At 35.0% G+C, this 23,550-nt stretch overlaps 1 protein-coding gene across 14 annotated transcripts in view; it reads right to left on the bottom strand.

Annotated features, from left to right (window-relative positions):
• The window catches only part of LOC145678866 (uncharacterized), a 459,736-nt gene that overhangs the window by 306,032 nt on the left and 130,154 nt on the right, over positions 1-23,550 (bottom strand). For 10 of the 14 annotated variants that reach the window (XR_014130457.1, XR_014130447.1, XR_014130450.1 and 7 more), the window contains one exon: positions 2,301-2,339. The exons of the other annotated variants lie outside the window; for them this stretch is intronic. Coding sequence is in view for 5 of the 10 variants with exons in the window: in XM_081749448.1 (XP_081605574.1) it covers positions 2,301-2,339 (39 nt within the window). In the remaining 5 variants the exon portion in view is untranslated. The remainder of the gene's footprint in view (positions 1-2,300; positions 2,340-23,550) is intronic. 14 annotated transcript variants of the gene reach the window in all.

The raw sequence follows: 23,550 nt of genomic DNA, 5'->3' as shown, positions 1-23,550 counted from the left end.
CAAAAAATAGATATATCTGTACATCTTTCGAGTCCTCGTCTGAAGACACAAATTGCACTATGTGTATACAATAAAATAAGTAAATACGAACAATTGCAATTAATAGTAGAATAGAGCTTAGAAAATGTTTCACTTTCACAAAAAGAATAATCAAAATAACCGGAAATTAAAATAACTAAGAACAAGACACAACAAAAGATAAGCAAACAAAAGTTATACTAAAGCAGGAGAGAAAATAAAAACATAAACAATATGAAATTTAAATAGGTGAAAACAAAAAAGAATAACAAGTGAAAATAAATAAGAACAGAAAAGGAAAAATCAAAAATTGTAATCATTAGGAATAGAAGATAGAACAATAATAAATTAAAATAAATCCTAAGATCCTTGTGCAACAATTTTTATAGAGGGAGTTTCGCTAAAGGCACATAATTTGAAGTACTCACGAACTAGCTCTGTAAAAATTGCGGATGTACCGCAGGATTCTGAAACATGGATATTTGGATAAGGCACATACTTGTTCCTTACTGAAGTCTTGACCCGACTACGGTAGGTCCCATAATTTTGGAGCTATGGGCCTTTAAAGTTCGATTTTTCATGTTTTCGGCAGCCTATAACTCCGAAAGGAAGCATTTGTGCACCCAGGTTGATCTATACTTTTTGTCTTATCTTGGTGTCAGGAATTACCTCCCAAACGTAGGTCTTGTTTTGAAACACCCTGTATATATTAGGAGCATAGTCATGGGGACTCAACAGACTGATGCTCCCATTATTCGAAAAGAAGAAGAAGAAGGCAAAGCAAGAAAGAAAGACTAGTCAACACTGAAAAAAAAAAAATATTTTCCTGTTTCCGTCTGAAATGACTCCACTAGGGCACTACAGTGTCTACGAAGACTAGAGCCCCTGAGAATGTTTTACCTCCTTTTTTTTTTAAATATATGTACTTAAGTTTTCTATTAAACCACCCGAAAGCAAGAGCAACTGCTCGAGATCTGCCGGGGAACTTTGTGTGGCAATCAGTCGACATACAAGTCACACACAAAAATATATATAGCCTATAGGCCTACGATCAAAGACGGGTTTCAGAACTTTTGAAATTTTGACCTCAAAATTGATGTTCTTCGATTCTATATGTCTTACTTAGTCTACACACACCAAATTTCAACTTGCGCAAACGAAAGGATCTAAAGTTAAGGGGGTCAAAATTTTGCCAAAAATATAAGTTTTTTTGGGGGCTTTTGATTTTTTGACTTCAAAAACTGATCTTATTCGATTCTAGACGTCTTACTGTGTCTACACACTCAATTTCAACTTGCGCAATGTAAGAGATCCACAGTTATAGGGGCCAAAGATATTACCAGGATAGAATTATTCCAGGAGACTATTCTCTGCATATATCCGGAAATATTGAAGTAAGTCTACTTCTCGAGCCAGTAAGTGAAATTGCAATATGTACCGTAGCATAATTAGGGCATTATGATAATATAAACACAAAAATTGTCAAAGATACTAGTAAGGGAATAGCACTCATTCTAGAACATACAATTAATATAACTTTATTAACAGGAATATTACCTGATTGAATGAAAAATCTTAAAAATCTTAAGCAGTGCACAAAGGTGATAAAAAGCATGTAAAACTAATTGCAGAACAATTTCGATATACTCTATTTGGAGTTCATAAAAAACATAAAATAATAATTCAATAACAATATGGATCTCAAAAAAATAAGTCTACATAACTCATCATTAACAGTCTTTTAAACTACATCTCAGATGTTCTTGACGAAAGTAGTTACGTGATAGATGTATTCATTGAACTTCGTAAAGAACTCCATACCGTAAATCACAACATATTACCTCAGAAACTACAATGTTATGGAATACTGAGAGTCGCCTACAATCTTACTAAAAGCTACTTAAAAAGTAGGTTGCAATACACTAGTGTGAATGGACATACATCAATCACACCCTTAGTAAACTGTAGAATTCCTCAAGGTTCCATATTAGGTCCATTGCTATTCCTTTTATATGTTAACGACTTGCATTTGTGTAATGAAAAAATTCCCAATGCTGTTTGCGTACGATACAGTTATATTCAAGAAAGGACAAGAGCTTAAAACAATATAGAAGTTGATTAATTTTGAGTTAGAGAAATATCACAATGGTTTCGAATTAATAAATTAACTTTAAACGTTTATAAAACTAACTGCGTATTCTTTAGAAACAAACATAAAATGCACAACATGATTATAATAAGCTCTCAGAAAGTTACAGTTGTTGAAAACATAAAATACTTACGTGTATGGTTTGAACATTTCACATGGGAGAAACATTGTTCTGAAATCAGAAAAAAAAAGTTTCGTCACACACTGGGTTAATGTTTAAAATATCAAAAATGTTTTCGGAATCGATCGCAAGAATACAGTATATTAATATGCATTCATCCACCCATACCTGCCGTATGGAATCGAAGCCTGGTATAGAAACTTCAGTGTCCAGCTTAAACATATGCTCCTGGTTCTTCAGAAGAAGGTAGTAAGAATAATTAAAAAATGAGCATTTATTTGCGCATACAGAACCGCTATTCCACGACCTGAGCATACTAAAATTAGATAAACTTGATTTTTATAGAATAAATTGCCTAATGTACAGAATCTCAAGAAAGATGTAATTACATTTTCACCACAATTTGTTGACACTTAATACACGTGCAAAGATAAACAAAGAACTTTAAAAAAACTAAGACCACGATTAAGTTATGGCATCAAAAGTATCAAGTACCTATGTATTAAGACCAGGAACGTCCATACCAGTAAACCATTAAGTATGAGAGAACTACAAACTTTTAACAAATTTTAAAAACAGCTGAAAGAATATTTGAAAATTGAGACAATACCATGTTAATGTATCACTATCATTATTATTAGTTCAAGCTGAGCTATTTGTATAGTGCACAATTCTAATATGAGCGTGAATCTCTTTCCCGTAGAAGGTGTGGTTCGTAATTTTCAAATTTAGTAATCTTCGAAATAATTCACACGTTTTATCAATTCCTCAACTGATTTTTAATATTCAACCATGAGAAGCGTACATAATCCACTTTTGCATATTTAACAAGATGTCTACATACATACACACTTATTTACTACGTTTCCATAGCAACGATCCTTTTTCTAGTTAACGATTACAAAATAATCTCTCGATATCTCTGTGTGTCTTTCTTTTCTTTATATATAATACTGCTCAAATAATTCGCCTCTGATCCTTTTAATAAGCTGGTACAGATTGCTAATACTACATACAACGTTATCGTTGTATATGTCGTCCGGACGGGACTTCCGTAATAGTTTTGCTATGAAGAAAAAACCCTGGGTTGAAGATTATAAAACACCTACCTTTTGAATAGCCCTCGTATATACTTAATATCACTTTTAATATAAATATTTTACTCTTCCATTATATATAACATATTATAACATTAAACATTTTTATATTTATCAATATATATCAATACTAAGAACGTCGATTTACAATTATCGTCGATGAGGCTATTCAAAAATTAAACCTAACTAATGGTTTCCTTCATGTTCAAACAACATTAATTACAAACAGAGATCTTTATAATATTAAATATTAGTAGGATCAGAAGGCAACAAAATTAGAACATATAAACACATTGAGGATTATTATTTAATACATTAATAAACTCTGAAAAATTAAGAGATTCGATATTCATTATTCTTATTCTTTCCATATAATAAGTTGCATCTATTTTATATATCTGTCATTACCTTCATACGTTTACATTAAAATCTTATGATCTTTTATTTTTAAATATTTATAGGTCTAATATTCGCATGAAATTCGAATAGAATAAAAACACGAAAACAAGAGTAGTGTTTTACAATAAAGCTTTTAGATAATTTCTTAGCATGAAACACAAATTAACATTTCCTCAGTTAATACTATAAAAGGAAATTGCAACAAAACTATAAGGAACAAATTCAATAATATTTTCAGTTGACTGCCATAAATTAACCTCGTCAATATTCCGTAAATGGTTTGCTTTTTACATATTTAACAAGATACTTCATAATTACATATGCTTTCAACGTACATTTTAATAATAAATCAACTGAAGAACACATTAACCATAGACGTAAGCAAAGGTCAATTTAATACAAATCCATCGGACGCCTTTTTGATAATTCAAGTTATACGTTCGAAGGGTTCATTTAAGCAACATTGTATAGCACAATCTTGTGTACATTCTTGTCTTTCATGGGATGATACCATATTTTGATTCCTATTTACAGAATTCCTGTCATCTGCAAATTCATTTTGTGAAAATCGGCGATAATTATTACTTCTACTGAAATTCCTGTTGCTATTTCTAAAATTCCTAGCTCCATTTCTGTGATTAGGTTGCGTTTGATTACCGGTACCCTTATAACTATTCATTCTATTATTAAAACTATGGACATTAGAATTATTTTCAGGTTGTACATTTACATTACGAACAGAGGCATATTGTGTCTGATTGCGTCCATAATTACCCTGTCCTCTATCCTGCATTTATTGTTATTCTGTATTGCCGACTGACTTTCATAATTCTAAATAAGCATAATTTAAAGCTAATGCACTGCGCCAACATTAACAACTGTTGTAGTCGAAATGGCAATAAGATTCTAATGGAAGCTATAATTCGGGATTCCGGATGATTTGGATTTAGTGATCTTAACTCATTATATGTAGATACTACAAATTCTGTAATACTCCTGTGTAATTTTGGATTGAAATGTTTCGTTCGCAAGACGGCATCTCTATTCGCTATCATAAAATCATTTTCATAATTTGATAGCCGAGCATTCTTGAAATCAGAATATGTACGAAGATTACCCCTGATAACTTTGAACCATGTTAAACAGGGTGGTAATAATATATGCGGCAATAATTTTAAAAACTGAGACTCATCTACACCCATGAGCTCACATTCATCCTGAAATTTTTCAAGAAGTGCCTTAGCAGGTATATCCTCCGGCACACCACTAAATTTTGTAAGCGATTTAACTTCGCTGAATCGTAACGGTTTACCTGTATTAGTCTTCATACATCTGTTGGAGTTGTGTTTCCGCCGGGATGATTGCCTCACTCTTCTTTCTCTATCAATACTCTCTTCACAGCTCGAAGATTCATTAAGTTCCAAAATTGGTCTGGGATGACGAGTAGGTTCACAACCTGTAGATGTAGGATGCACCACATTCATGTATCCATTGTCCTGAAATGCACTTTCGGGAATACATTTCTCCTTGATAAAGTTCACCTCATCTTGCAATAGTTTAATGTGATAGGCGTGGGCATTTATCGTTGACTCTAGGCCATCTACTGAATCTTCCGTGAATCTTTGTGTTACTTTTTCCATTTTTTCGTCGTACTGTTCAAATTTTCTACTATGTGTTGGTTCGTCTGACTCAGTTGACGTTGAATAAGATCCCATCTGCTTTCATTACATTGTTCTAATCTCGCTATCTTTACATCAAAATCCTTAGCTAGCTGGTTTATCTTCTGATCCAATTTTTCATCAAAGTGTTGGCCTTGTTCCCTAATTTGTTGTGCTATTTCATCACTTTTTCGAACCTGTTCATTAATTTGCTCAGACTGGTTCCTAATTTGCTCAGATTGGTTCCTAATTTGCTCAGATTGGTTCCTAATTTGCTGAGCTAAGTCTCTTAAAATGTCAGTCAAATTTTCATTAGGATTCATTTCTGGATACACACTTTGATCACCAGTTATGTCACTATCTGTTGCACTCATTGCCATGTTTCGGTGTATCACCTTACCGCTTCTCAAAATGGTAACACTAATGTCACGTTGAAAGTTAGCCGTTTTTACTATTCTTCAAAACGACACTTATATATCTCCCGGTGTTGAGGCACCAATTTTAGAAGGTGTGGTTCGTAATTTTCAAATTTAGTAATCTTCGAAATAATTCACACGTTTTATTAATTCCTTAACTGATTTTTAATATTCAACCATGAGAAGCGTACATAATCCACTTTTGCATATTTAACAAGATGTCTACATACATACACACTTATTTACTACGTTTCCATAGCAACAACCCTTTTCCTAGTTAACGATTACAAAATAATCTCTCGATATCTCTGTGTGTCTTTCTTTTCTTTATATATAATACTGCTCAAATAATTCGCCTCTGATCCTTTTAATAAGCTGGTACAGATTGCTAATACTACATACAACGTTATCGTTGTACCCGCTTCTCATTATATCTGTGCAAGTAATTTTACGAACATAAGTAAAGGACTCTTAAAGGGAATGAATTGCTATAGACAAACATATAAATGTAATATTTTAATATACAGAATGTTGGAATGAGTTTGTGGCAAACTTGAATAACTAATAGATGATACCAAATGCAGATAATTTGTTTCTTATAATTCCATATCCGAGTACATCTTATTGTGGGTCCTCATGCCTACGAAGTTGCCAGCATGCAATATGTTTTGTCAATCAAAGCGCCTGAAATATCTATCAACCCGCTATACGTAGCTCCTGTACTGGTTGCCTTTCACAAAGGTATTACGTAACTTTAACGTCCTAGTAGCAATATGTAATAAGGTCAAAACGACGCCCTAACATGTGGAATAGAAAAACAAAGACGCTTTTAAAAAAAATTGAATGCGAACCGGAAAATCTACACAAAATTTGAAATCAACCAGCAAGAACGGCACGTTTTTAGCACTTGTGGTTTTCGAGATCTCATTGTCGAAAAGATAAGCCACAAACATATAAACCTAGCGTATATATCCTATATATATCAAGTATTTATAATCTCATATATTTTTCTGTTAGCTACATATATTTTTCTTTTACCCGCCATCTTATAATATGTAAAAAAAATCTGAAAGGTAGGAAGGTAGAACCATAAACAGCTCGGCCTCTCCCTCAATCATTTATAAAGTTTTTTAAGTAACTGTTTTGTACTCATATACATATTAATAAATTCTATTTTATTCTTCCCTTTTCAAAGGTAAACTGGTAAGCATGTAGCATCTATGAAGTGTTCTAAAGTTGGATTGTGAATGGTCATACAAATGGTGCTTTATTCACAATTTCAGGGTTTATTATGGCAGTGACTTGCGTCCCTTTGCTGATTCTTCACGCCTCACCAGGGGTCGCAATCCCCAGGCTGGGAACCATTGGATTAGATATCGCTATGGTCTCAAAGGTACCATAAAGTTAATTTTACTAATTCAAGATTTTTTCAAAAGTTCTTGGTTTTATATTGATTTTCCATAACTGAAAGTGGATCATCTCATGATTAGATACACATACACGTATGGTTTATCGTTTAAATTGAGTAATTTTTATTTAATAATTAACTATCCTATCAAGTGTTTTATGGTCCATCTATTATCCATCGGTGTAGCGTCATTTTCAACCATGAAGAACCTTCCTCTTTAATTATTAAGTTTGTCAGAAACGGCCATTGGCGAGCACTACAAAAATATGTAAGATAGGCCATGTGGCCATGTTTAATTCCACATATTTCTATATCACTTGTAATTGTTTCATACTAGTAATTCTACACCTATGAATATAAAATGAGCTTTCATATACTGTGCAGAGATGCTCCACTAATGGAAATTAATATTTAATACAGTTTTCCCGTGACGGATCTAGGAGGTAAAAACTGGACGGGCAAACAACCCAGACTACGATAGGTATATCCAAGGGCACCCATCAGGGGGGAAAGGGGGCGCTCGCCTCCTCCCTAAGACAAAATTGTACTTGGGAATATCGAAAACCCAATAGAATTTTTACATTAGTTACAGCAAAATCTGAAACTATATTTGAAACGTTGCTTGTACTTGCCCCCCCTTGGAAACCACAACATGGGCGCCCTTGGGTATATCATAAGTTTACTATAAATTTCCAAAAGCATAAAAATAATTACTTTTGTCACTCAAAAAAAATGGGGGCCTAGGCAACTCGACCCGAGCTAAATCCGCCACTGCAGGTTTCCCATGTTCACTCATTCACTTTAAGCGCCCTTTAGCACTTGTTAACATAAAATACAGGTTATGCACACATCCTACATTTAAAGTCTTTACATGCTTGGATTACCAACACAATACTTTATTAAAATAAAATTACATATTTCTTCTTTATATTTTAAATTTTTTGATCAATATAGAAAATTAACATCTTAAAAATTTCACGTAATGTAAAAATGTTTCAGACATTTTATTTTTGCAATAATTTAATTAAGTATATTGAACAGCAGCAATATATCTAATTTACTCTCGCAGTATTTCCAAAGGCTTAACAAAAAAACAAACAAACAAAAAAAAAAAAAAAAGATTTAGGTGCAGTCTATTGACCAGACTTGATAATAGGATTTTCTCTAAATTGAAACTCAAATTTATACCAACTGGATTTTTCATTACAAGATTAATTTTATCTGCCTCACTAGAGCAATACATTTTCCAGGATTTCAAAAAGAAACCCTCCTTTTTTTTTTATCATATGCAAGCACGTCTTTCAGATCCAAATAAAACCCTTTCAACTTGTGTCTGATATTCCAGAAAGCAAAAGAGATAGCGACTACGAGCTGGAAAAAGGGAGAAGGGGGTATTGCAAGGATTAGTAATGAGTTGACTGTGGGAGGGGAATAGGGGGAGGGATACACACACAAGGGATTTGGCAAGGGAAGAAGTATCAAGAGATGTTGGATGAAAACACCACAACAATTCCTCAGTCCTTTAATTCAGGGCCTGCTCTCCTAATTACATTAGACCCATGTTTAATTATGTGCAGGTGTTTCCCTACGGAATTTTAGAACAAATTTTCTTATGTCTGCGTTTTCGTAATAGACGCACACGAGAGGCCGTAACATTATTTCTAATTTCGAAGCTCGTAAGAGAAAAAAAAGAAGCTGCCTTAATAACGCACTAACGGTACAAAAAGTTAAAAAAAAAAAAAAAAAAAAGAAATAGAGAATTATGTATATACTCAGCTATTTAGATAATTAATACCGTGCAATATCTTAGACAGTATGGCCAAATATTAAAAGTCACATACTACGTGCAAGGTTATTAGTACACATTAAATCCAATGAAGATATACGGAGTAAGTATTATATTTAATTATTCTGCCATCGTGACAGTAAATTAATATTTGTGATTGATATTACGACTACTTTAACAATATATTGATTTAGGTTGAGAACACTAAGCTTCATCAGAACTCTTCTTTTGGGTATAGTTTGTTCGTGCTAAGTAAAATTTGCTGTATAACTAGAATTTTTAACTGCCTATGATGTTGTGTTCGTAATGTTTGAGTTAAGTTTAGAGTTGCCCCTCCGCTTTTTTCTTTTTTTAAATATAAAAATTAGGAAAATTTACAGGAGAAATGAAGTAAGAAATTATAATTTGGAGTTCTTATGTGATGTTTAGTAGTAAAGTTATGTTTAATACGAGGAAAGATGTGTGAAAGTTGGTACTATTTGCAAGACACGGAAGATTTCATGATTCAGCAGTATGCCCATTTTATGTCGAGAACACACAGAGAAAAATTCGTTCTCCGGACAGCGGTATATTGTACAAATATATGGTATCCTCTTGCTTACTATAGAAATCAGTACGGAGCATACGTTATCCGTATGCTACATAGGCACTGCCCTTAGGTGTTACATCATGCCGTTGCAGGATGTCTGGCATCTAACAGTTTTCCGTATATCACATGCACATCCTTATATTACCTTCGTCAGCTATATGTTATATACGTCCATTTCTATGTGAGATCCTGACCGCCTACATTGTTTCATACGGAAAGTACGTACAGATGGAACACTTATACAGAAAGTATTATAAAACATGCATTTTCAGTTATACTTTTGCTGTACGTTAAGTTCAAAAACTACAGGGATTACGCATGTAACCTATTTTTTAAGTACACCACCTACATTTTTTTTTCTCAGTGCAGAACCCAACGAACCCCTGCGGGGCTTCTAACCCGTTTCTACTACTACTACTACTACTACTACTATTCCTACTGCTACTATTACTCCTACTACTACTTATATTATGGATCTGTATAATAAAACTGTACGTTTTTAATGTTTTTACTGCTTTTTTGTAGGTTTAAAACTGGAGGGGCAACTCTAAACTTAAGCCTAATGTTTAATCCTTTGAACACTTCGCGGTCTTTAAGGAACTTGTAAACCTTTACGTACAAAAGATGCTGTTCGAATCTAATTCCTTATAATCATGGTTTGTTCTTCATTGTGATTTAAATGAGCCAGACTTCCGAAATAACACTACATGCACTTTTTGTTGCGCGTGCTTCAGAAAAATGTAAAGCAAGTAGCTGTAGGCTTTGTTAATACGTAATTTTAGAGTGTCTTTCCGGCACGTTTTCTGAAGGAAGCACTTGCTTACCTTAATGAACCCCGAATAAAGTGACTCCGTGTGGAGTTTAGTCAAATTGTGTTATAGTACAATAGATTTGAACAAGGTGAGAATTTCTCGGAGGAACAAATATACAGTGTGTTTCAAAACAACACCGACAACGTTTGGGAGGTGATTCTTGTCACCAAGATAACACAAAAAGTATAGACTAACGTGGGTGCACAAATGCTTCCTTTCGGAGTTACAGGCTGACGAGAACATGAAAAAAAATTAACTTTAACGTTACATACCTCCAAACTAAGGGATGTACCGTAGTCGGGTCATGACTTTGTTTAGGAACTAGTATGTGCCCTATCCGAATATCCATGTATCAGAATAATGTGGTATTTCCGCAACAATTTTTATTTTCTATAGAAGTAGTTGGTGAGTACTTCAAATTATATGCCCGTAGTCAAACCACCTCTATAAAAATTTTGCGTGAGTACCCCGGGATTCTGAAACATGTATTTTTGGATAACGCACATATTAGTTACTACGTGAAGTCTTGACTCGACTACGGTAGGTCCCTTAGTTTTGAAGTATGGGCCTTTAAACTTCATTTTTTCATGTTTTCGGCAGCCTATAACTCCGAAAGGAAGCATTTGTGCACCCACGTTGGTCTATACTTTTCGTCTTGTTTTGATGTCAGAAATCGCCTTCCAAACGTTGTCGGTGTTGTTTTGAAACACCCTGTATAGTTGCACTGCTAGAAATGGAAACGTATCATTTTACATCTGTTTGACGCTGTTTGACTTTTTCTAGCACAATCTACAAAACAAATTCCTACAAATACGCCAGCTTGTTTGGAGTTGAAATTAGTCAAGAGTTAAATGGAAACATCCTGCCAACCTGAATTAAAAAAAAAAAAAAAAATCTCGCATCTATTGGCCCAAAAGTAAAGGAGTAATTTAGTTACGTATTTATTTGCCGTATAATTTAAGTATTCATACCAACTAGTAGGGAACCGTAACTGTCTACTTAACATAAGGTTATATTTTTGCTTAATTTGATTTTGCTGTAAAGCGAAATTTTATTGCATTTCAGGATCACACCTGGAATATACAATAATTTTCTTTCCGCTGCTGAGATTAAAACTTAACATGAGCAAAGTACTGACTTGAAGATCTTGCTTCTGTCCAGTTCTAATGCTTTTAAAGTGTTCTAAATAAAGTCATATAATAAGGGAAAACGGTCAGTTTATTTTGAACAAAGAAGCCCAGCAGTTTCTTTTTAAGTCCATAGAACAAGTCTGTGCATGTTCCCTGTTTAAAACGAAAAGCTTCAGCAACAGAAACACGACTGTATTTTCTGCTAATGGCGTTAATATGTGGGTGTTTATGTGTATGTATGTGTGTGAAGTGAAGTGAAGTGGAGTGCAGGGAGAAAAGACGAAATGTTGTGTCCAGTTTCCTCCTACCATTATTTTCCACTAATCTGGTTTTGATGACAGAAACTGTAGACTCACATCTGAGACAACAACTTGTCTGGACGGTTAAAAGATAGTGAAGCCAAAAGTTGTCCCATCATACGCTAAGTGCAGTTACTAAGAATCGTGTGCATGCATTTTTAAATTGTGATGGACATTTATCTTCCGTTGTTACATAGCTAGATTTTAAAAACTTCAATAAATATGCATTTAAACACGTATATTTGAAATACAGACCATATTTTAAAATGATCTGCTCATGGTATATGTTTTGGGCATATAAGACTTTCACGAAAACCATTTTCTGATTTTATGACTCATTTGAAATTCTTAATTAATTTCAATAATTGTAGCGCCCAGAGCATAAGGAACCCAGGTTCAATTACTAAACATGTGAGAAAATAAAAATGAGGCATAACCAATGAAAATGAAATGAAATCTTTAAGTTTTACGACTCACGGTTATGCTGGCTAGGCTAAAGGAGATGGCACTGATGAGAAATGAATGAAATAGTGGAATGAAGAAAGTGGAAGGAAACGAGAGAGTCCCGAGAAAACCCACGCACACGGTGTTGGTCCACCACAAAAGCTCACTTGGGCGAGCTGGGATCGAACCAAGGACCCAACGCAGTAGAATGAACGCTCTACCACCTGAGCCACCGCGGCCTCGAAACGAGGCATCAAGTTAGTTCGGTGGGCTAAAGTACATAAAAAATTTAACACTATGTCTTTACAATAGACCATATCTGGACATGAATCTCTTAAGCTGTGAAAAGTGCTTCAAATACAGATTTTAAACATGAAATGTCCAAAATGACGAAAGCAGACTTGATTCCCCTGTAGTAGAGACCTGTACGGGCCGAGCTTGGCCCGAAGCCCGGCCCGGCCTGCGAGCCGACACTGTTATTTCTTTGGGCCGGGCTGGGCTTGGGCGGGCCGACACTGATTTTTCTTCAGGTCGGGCCGGGCTGGGGCCGATTAATTGCAATTCTTTAATAATTATTGGCTTTCGTTAAACGATAATTAGAATAAAGGCAAACGTTGAAGAAGTGTGCCCGTGCAAAATGTTACAAAATGAAACTTTTAAAACTTGTGGGGTCCGGGTCGGGCTTGGGTCAAGAATTTAAAAAAACTTATCGGGCCGGGCCGGGCTCGGGCCGAAAATCTCCAAAACTTTTCGGGCTGGATTGGGCCTAGGTACATTCGGGCTGGACTGGGCTCGGGCCGAAAAATTCGGCCCGTGCAGGTCTCTAGCTTGTGGACTGAATACGTCATTGATAGCCCAAGCATCATCATCATAGGTATTCTGCCATTATTGGCAGCTCATTGGTCGCAACTGAAAAGCTTCCATGCTCCACGGTCTTCACGTACGATTTTTCTGTTTCAATATCGTTCATTAATTGTAGTCTTCTTAGCCCCTCCCTCTCTTTCTTGCTACCATACCTTCTACTATGTCCCTTATGATCCAATTCCTTTTTGGCCAATCTTCCAACCATTCTCTCTTCCTCTTCTCGATAATATCTAAAATTGTTCTTTTCTTTCCCACCACTTCTAAGTCCCTCTGGTTCGTTTTGCGCTCCACTCAGCAAAGTTTCTCCATTTTTTTCCACACCCACATTTCGAAAGTTTCCAGTCATCTCTTATAAATTTTTGCATAACATCCAGGGGCGTTCATTTCAGACCGCTTGAGGAGGGCAAGAGCACCATCGACATAAGACTTTGACGTTTTGTACTAGTATATTAGTAGACAATCGATTAAAGTGTATGCATTCCTCAAACTCTTGGGGGGCATTTGCCCCCTTCTGCCCCCTAAGTGACGCCACTGGTAACGTCCATGTTTCTGACCCATACATTATATATGTCCACAAGACGTATTTCATTAGTCTTTTTCTCAACTCTTTACTCAGAGTCCCACAAAATAGACTCTTCTTCCTAAAGGCTTCTTTTGTCATTTTTGACATATTTGTGGTAAAAATTAAAAGAAATTAAATATGCTCTGTTTAGCCAAGAACATTCTATGCCAATGCTCTTTTTGTTAAACGGGAGCGAACAGTCATCATAAATGAATCCTCTGGAAGAAGAATTGGTGGAATGCAAAATGTAAGAAGAAACCTATCCGGAGAACTTTCACATACTGCACCACCAAGAACACACGTCACCTAAGATTGAGCCATATCTTTTACGTCACACAATTACGTCCTGTAAGTGGAAGGAAACGGATAATTAAAGAGATTGAATGATTGTGAGATAAATTTTAATAAGAATGTGGAATAAGAATGTACAAGGAAACAAGAGAACTTCGAGAAAAACCAGGACACTCAAAAGGTATACCATACATTCAAGAGAAATTTGAATTAATACTGTTCCAGTCAATAAATTAAGGGAAAGCAGTGCCAACGCCAACTTAAGTGCAAATTGTCCTGTGAGTAATGTATACTAATTGTTTCTAGTGTTTAGCCAAAACATTAATAACAAAAGTAAAAAAAAAAAAAAAAAAATTAAAAACTCTGCTGAAGATAGTAAAGGGAATCACTCCCAGAAGTTTTAATTTCGTGTTTGTTGTCTCTATCGGCGCGATGTGCAAATTCTACCATCATCTACAGTTATACGTCTTTGTTTCAATAGTAGAGAATAGAATATAGATATCCTCCATTAAAGGCATTGTTGCTCGTGAAGACGTTAAAAAAATAACTCCATTAACGATCCTGTGGAGTAACGGACGAATGCATAGTAACATTACAATCTCATAAGACCTACAACTGTGGTCCTAATAACATTACAATCTTATAAGGTCTACTAGCGTGATCCTAATAACATTACAATCTTATAAGGTCTACTAGCGTGATCCTAATAACATTACAATCTTATAAGGTCTACTAGCGTGATCCTAATAACATTACAATCTTATAAGGTCTACTAGCGTGATCCTAATAACATTACAATCTTATAAGATCTACTAGCGTGATCCTAATAACATTACAATCTTATAAGGTCTACTAGCGTGATCCTAATAACATTACAATCTTATAAGATCTACTAGCGTGATTGTAATAACATTACAATCTTATTAGGTCTACTAGCGTGATCCTAATAACATTACAATCTTATACGGTCTACTAGCGTGATCCTAATAACATTACAATCTTATAAAGCCCACTAGTGTGATTCTAATGGCATTACAATCTTATAAGACCTACGAGTGAAATCTTAATAACATTACAGTCTTATAAGGTGTACTAGCGTGGTCCTAGTAACATTACAGTCTTATAAGACTCACTAATGTGATTGTAATAGCAGTACAATCTTACAAGCCTCACTAGTGTGTTTCTGATAACATTAAAATCTTATAAAGCCCACTATATTCATCCTAATAACATTACAACCTTATAAGACCCTCTAGCGTGACCCTAGTAGTAATATCTCAATCTTATAAGCCCACTAGTGTGATCCTAATAATATTACAATCTTATAAGGCCGACTATCGTAATCTTAATAACATTAGAATCTTATAACGCCTACTAGTATGAATCTAATAACAGCACAATCTTATAAGGTCCACGATTGTGATCCTAATAACATTCCAACCTCTATAAGTTCTAATAGTGTGATTCTAATAACATCACAATTGTACATACAAGGCCTACTAGTGTGATCCTGATAACATTACATGTTATAAGTCCCACTAACGTTGTCTTAATAACATTACAATCTCATAATGTCCATTAGCGTGAAGTCCGTGAACCTAATAATAATAATAAAACCATATTCAGTTTTCCCTTCTTATTTTGATGTTAAAATTAAATATCTCAATTTTTGACACAATCATATGTATACCTAAGATCGATCCATAGTGTGATTCTAATAACATCACAATTGTACATACAAGGCCTACTAGTGTGATCCTGATAACATTACATGTTATAAGTCCCACTAACGTTGTCTTAATAACATTACAATCTCATAATGTCCATTAGCGTGAAGTCCGTGAACCTAATAATAATAATAAAACCATATTCAGTTTTCCCTTCTTATTTTGATGTTAAAATTAAATATCTCAATTTTTGACACAATCATATGTATACCTAAGATCGATCCAGTGACCCTCAAACACAACAAGCGTTTATGAAACACTATTTCTAGGAGCTTGTTATCTATATAATTTTCATACTAAAAGTTCACTTTCAAAAATATTATTACATTTGTTTTAAGATCCTAATTTATGTAAACCATGAACGTAATAGATATTTATTATAATAAATTATTGAAAATAAAAGGCTTACTAACGTATAAATGTCTTAATTAAAAAAAAAAAACTTGCAAAGAGAAAATTGCATTAATTTTTAAAAGTCCAAATAACTCTTTCTATATTCAACGAATTGTGTTGTGTTTTCTCCGTTGAGAGATGAATCCCAGTGTTTAACGGATTAATTTCTCCGTTCCCCCTCATGGTACCATATGCCATAGGTTAATCATGTGATAACTCTGAATACACACACTGTGGATAACCAATTGGGTTTTCAGTAACCATGGCAACGAGAAGCAAATATACAAACCACCAGGAGGATCAGAAATTTCCTCTTTGTATTACAGCACATAAGGGGGGAGGGAAGATTCCCGACGCGCACATTTACCAAACGCTATGGCCCTCCCTGCAATTATCAGAAATGGGCAACGGTGTGTTTGTCTTTGTGCTTGTGTGTGTGTGTGTGTGTGTGTGTGATTCTGCAATGTGGAAGGGGACCAACTAATGAGACTAACATCCACTTGGCACTAGTATAATGTTGATGCATTTGTATACAGATTGCAGTCAGGAGATCAGTTTGGCTGATTAAGTTACGAATGCTGATTTATGATACTGCACCGTATAATGTCAGTATTTTTCTCTTCAGTAAATGACGCGCTTGAGCGCTATATTAAATAAAGTAACTTTTGTTTTATCAAATCTATGTTGTTCACACAAAAGTTACCAATTATCTTTTATTTTTTTGATTTTTCTGTGTATCATAACTTAAATACAAAACTCTATAATTAAAAAAAAATCTTGATTTTTATTTTTGATCACCTATCTACTCACAAAATGTAATTACTATTAATATTTTAATATATTATTACTTTGTGTCTGAAATGTGAATTTGTGTTACTTTGAAATCAAAACTTCCTGCAAGCAGGATTTTTTTTAAAATTATAAGCAAACGTAATTTTGTACTAAGCTTTTCACTAGCGTTCTAAAAGAATTGATTTGCAATTGAAAGTAGATAACACGAAGTAATATTTTGATAAGGCGAAACCATATTATCGTAATAAATAATAATAATAATAATAATAATAATAATAATAATAATAATAATAATAATAATTATTATTATTATTATTATTATTATTATTATTATTATTATTATTATTAATGTTTAAATGTGGATAAGAAAAGAATAAAGAGAATTAGCTGGCTCGAATGAAAAAAAAAACAATGGAAAAGTGCTACGAATAATGGGAGAGAAAAAAATGATAATTTTAGGTGTCAGAAAGAACAAGAGAAACTGGTTGGAACATTGACGAAGAAGGAGCTCTAGTATGAAAGGCGTAATAGAAGGTAAAATGGCAAGAAAAAGAGGGAGGGGCAAAAGAGACTACATGTACTATATTGTAATAGAAACATACGTCACGATGAAGAGGTTGGCTGAAGACCATGAAGCATGAAAGCATCTCAGCTGCTGCAAGTAACCCACCAATAATGGCAGAATATCTGTGATGATGATGAATATTACTACGTAACTTTTACAAAAGAACAGAAAATAACAATTGAAGTAGAAGGTGAAAGAGGACAAGCAACAACTTCAAAAAAAGAGGCACAAAATGTCATTATTTTGTTCAATCTCTACATTGAAGAAGCAATAAACGAAATTAAGGACATGCATAGCCTACACTGAGAAAAACAAAATGTAGGTGGCATACTTAAAAAGGTAGGTTACATGCGTAATTCCTGTAGTTTTTGGACTTAACGCACAGCAGAAGTATAACCGAAAACGTATGTTTTATAATACTTTCTGTATAAGTGTTCCATCTATACGTACTTTCCGTATGAAACAATGTAGGCGATCAGGATCTCACATATAACATATAGCTGACGAAGGTAACATAAGTATATGCATGTGATATACGGAAAACTGTTAGATGTCAGACATCATGCAACGACATGAAGTAACATTAGCGTACTGATAACATATGCTCCGTACTGATTTCTATAGTAAGCAAGAGGATACCGTATATTTGTACAATATACCGCTGTCCGGAGAACGGATTTTTCTCTGTGTAGGAATAACTGCTCGTAGATAGAGAGCACACACACTAAGATTTATGGATGATATCGCATTGTGGGCAGATATAAGAAAAAACTGGAGTCACGTCTAAACGTAATGTAAGAGATGTTTAGCAGCAAATTCACAACAAAATCAAAAAGATCAAAATGATAACCTTTCAGTTTAACGTCCCACGATTACACCCTTTACACCAGTGTTGAATTCAGACTTTTGTACAAGGGCGGGCAATAACAATTTAAGGGTGGACTCTGTTCTACATTGCCATAGAGCAGCAGAAATCTGTCGCAACAAAACTCGCCACTTGTTGTCTTCTGGGTTGCTATAACCAACATATTTCCATTTCTGCCTAACTAACGTTGTAAAGCGTTTGTGTGTGTTTGTATCTAATTTTCAAAACTTTATTTAACTTATTTAAGGGAGACGAATAAAAGATGAAGATAGACTTGGTGGAATGAGAATGTGGAAGGAAATAAAGTAACACGAGAAAACATAAGAACACGATATTGTCCACCACAAACTTACTTGGCCGGAGATCGAAGCAGAGACCCGAACATCAGAGGTAAGCGCTCTACTACGGAGTCACCGTGTCTCCAAGAGTAGAACAAAACTTACGAGATGTGCAAGAAAATAATTATGGAGAATGAATATCAAGATAAGAAGTCACATGGTGGAAGAGGTGCAAGAATCTGTTGCTTAGAGAGTAAAGCAAATATTTTCAACTTAATGTTTATGACGTCACAGTTTGCTGCTCCCTATCTCAGTAAACCACACGGAAAGAACAAAGAGCAAAGAGGAAATCAAAAACTTAGTTGCTGGCTATAGACAAGACAAACCCTCTACAGCAGTCACTTCCAACTTAATGCTTATGACGTCACAGTTTGCTGCTCCCTTTCTCAGTGAACCACACGGAAAGAGCAAGGAGCAGAGAGGAAATCAAATACTTAGTCGTTGGCTATAGACGAGACAAACCCTCTACAGCAGCCATTTCCAACTTAATGCTTATGAGGTCACAGTTTGCTGCTCCCTTTCTCAGTAAACCCCACGAAGAGAGCAAGAAGCGAAAGAGGAAATCAAATACTTAGTTGCTGGCTATAGACAAGACAAATCCTCTACAGCAGCTATCTCCAACTTAATGCTTATGACGTCACAGTTTGTTGCTCCCTTTCTCAGTAAATCACACGGAGAGGGGAAGAAGCAGCCAGGTAACCTAACGTTGATAACACGCAAACAAGAAAAACGATAGTGTAGTCAATAGTTTGCAGGCATAGTGTTTGCGAATTGATGATTACCCTTACACTGCCAACATTCGTTCTCCTACGCCATTGCTAAACCGTGTTCCTACATGTCATTCGGTCTGTTTGAAAGAGGAAGAAAGAAGAAAGATACGAGAAAAGAAGGTGTAAAATCCATAATAGCACAGGCGAAGACATTTGAAGATAAACAAAAGTTTCTAAATGGAAATTGTGAGAGAAAAGAAGGAAGGGATGATGAAAACATATGAATGGAGTGTGTTGTATGAGTGTGAGCAGGGTTGAAAAAAAAACGTTTTTTTAAAAAAAAAAGAACAAAAAAATCGTTTTTTATGTTTAAAACATGTTTTTTTTGTTTAAAACGTTTTAAACGTTTAAGACAAAGTACTTTGTTTCAAACAAAAAAAACATGTTTAAAATGTTTATTTTGTTTAAAACAATAATCTAAATAGGTATATATATATCACATTTTTACACTCTTAGGTACTGCTTGGCATCTATATTCAACCGCTAGATCAAATTTCGGGAACTTCCCTAATCTCGATCCGCCCAAATGTTCAATTCCGGAGAAAGAAATCGGGATTTTCCCGATCTCCGTTCACAGAATATGTAGATTAGTTTCTTTGTGTTACGTTCTACTGGTCGTCTGCATTGACGCAACTGCTGTGTCAGGGCTTTAAACCTCAATGGCTCAGCCTTAAACCTCAAATTAAGCCTGGAAGATGGTTTTGGTAGCAATTTATTCCTGAAAGATGCAGCTTTGCTGGTGTGCATTTTATGTATGTGGACGGAGGGTAAATATCGCGTTTTTTTTTTTAACAGTTTTTGGGGGGCCATTCCCCCTCTTGGGGGATAGATTCATAAAAAATGTTACGTGAAGCAATGAAGTAGGTCACTACATGGTAATATCGTTTATTTGTACTTCTTGCTTATATGGGGGAGCAGGGAGGGGCCAAAGTTACCCAATTTTTGGAGTTTAAGTTTTTTGACGTAAATTACATTTATTTTTACAACAAACATCAATAGCTCAGTCCTTAATTAAGCTAGAAAGATGATTTGGTACCAAAGTATTTTTGAAAGATAAACTTTCCGTCAGTTGCATTTTATGTATATAGGGGGTACGTATGTACGGCCGAGAGAGGGAGGGTGAAGTTTCTTTTCATCAATTTTTTTCATCAGGTTTTGGCGGGTATTCCTCTCCCCTTTGTGGTACATGCATAAAAATTGGTATGTGAAGCAATGAAGAAGTCCCCTACATGATAGTAACCTGTATGTGTACTTGTTTATAGAGGAAGAGGGAGTCAAATTTGGTTAATTTACATTTATTTTCGAGACGGTCCCATATAACACAAGATATATTTCACTGAAGTGGTCTAGAAGCATAATTATTGTTCGTATACACGATGTGTGCAGCAAAAATGATTTTCATATGGACATGGTACTATAGTGGGGGAGGAGAGAGAATGTCTAATTCAATGAATGTTTTTCTGCGCATATATATATATTTTTTAAATATTTCCTACATAAAACGAATTCATTACGCAATGGCACCAATGGCTACCATTTCTTACATTATTGTCACAAGTATGTGGTCTACAATTCATCATTTTGTCAGCGTAGGGTGACTGTAAGGTTGCCAGGGCCCCGCAAAGTCAATATTTTCATATTTTTAATGATTTTTATGTCTGTTTTTTTCTACGAATACGGCGGGAATTTCACGGATGTTACCTCATTGGAATTTGTGGTCTATAAGCTTTCCAATGGTGTATAACTCATGACTCTGTGATAATTAGGGGGGTCACCAGAGCCCCGAACGTGAGAGTCTACCATTTTGTTAAAATTCCTGGCGGGTGTCTAGAGTTAATTGTGTTGTTATGCCGTAGACACTAATCATTATTAGCTACCCATGTTGCAGATAGAGATGTATCTTGAAAACTGTTTAGTTAAAATGTCATTTGCTCCTTGTAGGCTAGTCACTGCTCTTTCCTATGAGTTGTATTGTATTTGTCAGAGCATTTCTTCTGGCTTATGACGTGAGAACTGTTATTATTATGGAAATGATAGTGATCAAAAAATACCCAAGTTTTGAATTTGTGAATTTGGATCTTAGAATAGTGTATAGTGTGTTTAACCTCCGTTATTCTTGGAAATTAAGAAATGTTCAAATATTTCACTTGAATTTCTGTTGGTTTAGTTATTCGCACACTGATGTGCAGAATTTCGTTCAGTAATTGCTGTTATAATAAGAATATAACTCTGCTTGTAATTTACTCCATGCACAAATCCTGCGGAGGATGGGTTGTTTGTTAGAAAATTAAATTAGCTTCTTAAATATGATATTTTAGTTGTTTTAAACATGTCCAACCAGCATCGAAAAAAAAACACGTTTAAAACAATTTGTTTAAAACGTTTAAAACAAACTGAATAAAACAACAGCCCCCGTTTTAAACATGTTTTAAACACTTGTTTTAAACATTTTGTTTTAAACATATCAACCCTGAGTGTGAGACGTAGGCCCCGGGGAGAAGAAGAAAAATGAAGTAAGAAACAAGCGTTTAAAATGTGAGGCTATAACATAATGTTAAAAATTAGATGGGTAGACAAGGTATCAAACGAAAGAGTGCTAGACATAGTAGAAGAGAAATGGAGAGTACTTGAAGCTATTCGAAAAGAGGAGTTAAGATTATTAAACATATTATGATTGGTTGGTTTGACAGCGTAGTCTACTGGTTATAGCGTTGGATCCACGTCCGCATGGTTTCAGTTCGATTGCCGGTTGGTGCTCCCCAATTTTCGACGTCCATACAGTGTCGTGATTCAAACTCGAGAATAACGTGAATAAAAGATGTGACTGCCACTACGTCAAAAAACTGTTGATACGTTAGATAAGGGCTACGCAATGCTTTGACCAAATGTTAGTTTCTAGGTTAGACGTAGCTCATCCGGTTGCTAGCAGATGGCGTTGGAGTGGCTCAGTCCCAAAAGGGCTGTAACGCCAAGTGGTTGGTTTGTTGTATGATTGGGTGGTTGATTGATCAGAGTTTAAAAATTGCTTGCAGCTGCGAGGCTATATGAGGCACGGACTAACAACTCAACATAGGATCCGAACCAAAAAACACCTTATGAGACACGGAGGAATCACGCCGTTGACTATGGAGAGAATGGAAGAAAGAAAAGTATCCCGAGAGAAGCCACAATTAAAACTTACGAGCCAATCATAAAAGACGTAGGAGAGAAAACAACAAGGAAATGAAAGTCTGACGTAGAATACGGAAGAATGGAAAACCGTTAAACAAATCGAAATATTTCTGATCCAAAAGAGGGAGAGACTCTGTAAGAACAATAACCGTGTTAGCAATACTTGACATTGTTCATAATACTAGGATTAAACATCTTGTTAAAATTTTAACGAACAGTTACCTCCTCGCGTTACATCTGGGTATGAACGGCTAAACGGCTTTTGATGTGCGCTAAACATAATAGTTCCAGTTATAGTTATTTCTAACTACATAATACAAAGTTCACCCTCCCTTATCTGTGATCCCTCAAAGAATCGAAACCGGAACAGCGTGCAAACCATTAACCGTTCTGAAGCCTTAATAACTTTTGTTCTATGGTTAATTATAATATATAATACTATTACGTCGCATCCTAGATTAGGTAACAACTGTTTCATTACCATTAAATTGGATGCGTCACATGGCCTTCAAACATGTTTTACTCTTAAGAAGCCTAATCACTGCGAAATTAAAATACCGCTAATTTTACAGTAATTATGTGATATCTTCAAATAGATCAAAGATAATAGAAATGTGGAACAAGAGCGCGCTAGATAATATTATTTTACATGAGGTACCATTATCATGAGTCACCTAGTAGCTTTCCGTTTGCAGCCATTTAGAAACTCGAAAATAAAGTGAATGATCGTGATAACGGTATCTGATGTAAAGTAATATTGACTAGCGAGCTTTTGTTCCACTTTTCGATTATCTTTTATCTATTTGAAGATATCACATAATTACTGTAAAATTAGCGGTGCTTTAATTTTGGCGTGATGGGGCCTCTTAAGTTGCGATAACGTAGC

The sequence above is a fragment of the Thermobia domestica genome, chromosome 2, assembly GCF_964235325.1.
Source record: "Thermobia domestica chromosome 2, izTheDome1.hap1.1, whole genome shotgun sequence".
In the NCBI taxonomy this organism is placed as follows: domain Eukaryota; kingdom Metazoa; phylum Arthropoda; class Insecta; order Zygentoma; family Lepismatidae; genus Thermobia; species Thermobia domestica.
This window is presented reverse-complemented; position numbering and strand designations above follow the sequence as displayed.